Source organism: Etheostoma spectabile, chromosome 13 (assembly GCF_008692095.1).
Source record: "Etheostoma spectabile isolate EspeVRDwgs_2016 chromosome 13, UIUC_Espe_1.0, whole genome shotgun sequence".
In the NCBI taxonomy this organism is placed as follows: domain Eukaryota; kingdom Metazoa; phylum Chordata; class Actinopteri; order Perciformes; family Percidae; genus Etheostoma; species Etheostoma spectabile.
In genome coordinates this window covers 17,326,198-17,329,486 of record NC_045745.1, presented here as the reverse complement: position 1 = coordinate 17,329,486, position 3,289 = coordinate 17,326,198, and the positions used below count along the sequence as shown (strand labels likewise).

General features: G+C 41.2%; 1 protein-coding gene across 1 annotated transcript in view; it reads right to left on the bottom strand.

Annotated features, from left to right (window-relative positions):
* The window catches only part of LOC116700132 (neuropilin and tolloid-like protein 1), a 12,323-nt gene extending 9,092 nt beyond the window's left edge, over positions 1–3,231 (bottom strand). Inside the window, exons 1-4 of the mRNA XM_032533047.1 lie at positions 2,906–3,231; positions 2,681–2,746; positions 1,476–1,610; positions 901–1,149 (exon numbers count right to left, since the gene is read on the bottom strand). Coding sequence (XP_032388938.1) covers positions 901–1,149; positions 1,476–1,610; positions 2,681–2,746; positions 2,906–2,933 — 478 coding nt within the window. The 5' untranslated portion in view covers positions 2,934–3,231. The remainder of the gene's footprint in view (positions 1–900; positions 1,150–1,475; positions 1,611–2,680; positions 2,747–2,905) is intronic.
* Between the last annotated feature and the right edge of the window lie 58 nt (positions 3,232–3,289).

Below are 3,289 nucleotides of genomic sequence, written 5' to 3'. Positions count from 1 at the left end.
GTGTGTGTGTGTGTGTGTGTGTGTGTGTGTGTGTGTGTTTGAATAAAGGCTCCCCTCCTCTTCCTTCTTCAGCTGCAGCTGGTGTGCCTGCACTACAAATGGAAATGATTGTACATTCCCAGCAGCATGCCACCAGATCACTTTTAAATTTGCACTTGGTAATTTTTTGACATCACATACACACATCATTTAAAAAAAAAATGACATATTGTACACTGCTCCATATCCTTTGATGGAATTAAAGGGTTACTGGGTTTCTCTGTGGCATTGATATTATTCAAATGTGTATCACATTGTTGCACTGGTAAGTACGTAAGTATGTAAGTGTCTAGTGTTCATGCAAATGTGTGTTATTGTGTGTTTTAATTGGACTATATGATCAGCCAAATGAGGCAAAGACAGAGAGGGAGAAACTGTGCAAAAGAGGTAGCCAGTTTAGGCATGTGGCAGCCAACAAAGTCAAACTAACAGAAGGGTTGTGGATTGGGAGAGAGTGCCAAAAGAAAAGAAGTTGAAGGCTTAGAGCCATAGTAATGCTCTAAACATCCCCCCCGCCAGCCAGGCACAGCGCCAGCTGGTATAACAAGAACAACAATATAGCAGAAATGCAAAATTGCAGCAATAAAATACAATTTTCCACTGACTTAGGAAACTGTCCTCCAAAGAAAAGTCTTTTGAAGAAGTGCCCCAGAAGGACATATTTATGTTGTTGTAGAGCGACACAGTTCACACAGAGAGGAGGTTGAGCTGTATGGATGGGTCAACGAAACATCTGACTTTTACAAGAGAGACTGCTGTTTGTTTCCCCCGTTTCCAACCAACATCGCTGTTTTAAAAAAACTACACAAAAAACCCCCATTGATTTTAACTGTGTCTGTGTTCACAGTTCCCATCACTCACCTTGTGTAAAGTTATACCGGGCAGAGAAACCGATGGCCTCCAGTTCTCCATCAGCCACAAACTTGATGTACAGGTACCTCCCACTGGAGCGGACATACGCGGGGCTTTCCTGCCCACAGAAGCGGCCAATGATGGGAGAGAAAACAAAGGGCCCATCGCGGACCTCGATGTGGTCGAACTTACACTCCCAGGACGGCTCGATGGAATACTTGTCATCGAAGAACAAGTCGATGCACTGTCGGGGAGAGGCTGGAGCAGGACGAGAGATTGAGACAAGGACTTTAATTTGGGTTCAACATTGGTGTGGGGGGAGGTTGAGATCTCCCCTTTTGAGAAAAATTGAAATTTTGAGCATGTAAAACACTTAATTTCCTTAATTCTGGTGTAATTTCTGCAATGTTTGGTGCAAATGTATTTATGTAGAGGGAATGAGGATAGGATCATGGGGGTTATTGGGGGTTGTAACCCCCCCGTCCAGCTTGTAAATCATGCCTATGGGTTGAAAATAGGTAAGATAAAAGCAGGAGGGGTGGAAAGTGAGTAGGAGGCTAAAAAGATAAGGCTGAAGGTCTCACCTTCTATAATGTAGACACATTCCCTCTCAGGCGGGTATTTCTCAGGGTAGTTGGGTGAAGTGAAATACCCTCCCTCAGACTCTTTAACCCACGTCCCACACTGCCCTGCTGGTGTCACACCTGAGTTGTTCTTCACTGGAAACACAGGATGACAGTGTACAGAAAGACAGACAGGAAGATGAAAACTTTCAGCACACCACTAGTTGGACAGCTGTTTGTACTCATCATTTCTTCATTTTAAAAACTGCAATTAAAAGTGCAGATTGGTTGTTGTACACATTGGATTACAGTTTGTACTGTGTACAAGTTAAGTTAAGCTTCTGTACTTGTTAGCATTACAAAGCTAAGTTAGCTTCCTATTTTAAATTGTGGGACACTACGCACGCCACATACAGTCTAGTAATCAGCATGTTTGACACATTTAGGATGGGAAACCCAGCCAATATGTATTATTTGATATTTAGAAATGTCCTTCCAGGTTGAAATAGGCACACTGAACTGGTATTCTCTGGTTATTAGTCTGGGATTGTGATGAACAATCTGCAGTATAACCAGTGTTATTCTCTGGATGTGTCCAGTGAACACTCTACGCTGAAGGTCAGGGTTTGATCAGATTTGATTGGATGTGTTACTGGATAACATCGCTTTGTGTGAGACATTATTTACTCACACTGATAATTTTCATAGTTGATTAATTTATCTTTTCTGCCGCCCACCCCCAATTAATTAGTCACTTGTTTAGTCTATAGAATTTCAGAAAATGTGAAAAATGCAATCACAATTTCCCAGAGTGTAGGTGAAGTCAGCAAATTAAATGTTTAGTTTTGTCAATCTAACTGCATTCAATTTACAAGAAAAGGAACAACAAACACACAAACTTAGCAAATCCTCACATTTGAAAAGCAAATGACTAAAAAACGTATTTGATTGACAAAATCAATGCTGATTCATTTCTGTTGGTCAAATGAATCCATTATTTACAACTGTTTTAGTGCTACTCTGAACCACTTCACAGTTATTCTCGGATCTTGGTTTTCAAAGTAAGCACTACAGCACACTGTTTGATTGCCCCTAAATTATATATTTTGAACTCCATATTACTTTTTAGCATGACTTGATACAGATAAACTATAACAGAAAATACCCCAAATCTTAAAAAGATAAACAGTGAAAAATGAACAATGACTCAATGTGTGAAATGCTACCTTGAGCTTTTGTTTTGGTAGCTCTGGCACCTGACAGATCAGGTGAGATGAGGCTTGCTGCTAAAGCTGAGAGAAGAGAGGACAAGAAATAAATATTATTATTATTATTATCATTTCCAAGAAAAGGAACAACTACAAAGGGCTACTTATGTTTTTTGTTCAAAGGCACAAATTGGGATGCGTCTCCAAACAGGTTATAAAACATGTTCAAAGCAGTAAACTTACCGAGGGGCAGCAGAAGTTTGTGCACCATTTCTGTTCCCTGAGGATGAGTAGCTCCGTCTCAAATATTGCCATTAAATAGTCTTCACCAAACGTCCCTTTATTGGGGAAAATGTCCTTCAGCCCATCAGTTTCTCAAAAAATGAGCCAAATCCGAGAGCAAGGAGTTCGACATCCCCATCCAGCTCTCTGTCTGTCTCCCCGAGAGCTCAAAGGATTACTCTGCCGTCCGCCACAAACCTTCACAATTTTTACTCCACCTTCAGGCTGCATTAATCCTCTCCGAAGAGATACGGTCATTGACAAAGCTTCACCCGTTTAAACTGGGCCGAGGCAACTGACAACTGCCTCAGTGTGTGTGTGTGTGTGTGTATGTATGTGTGTGTG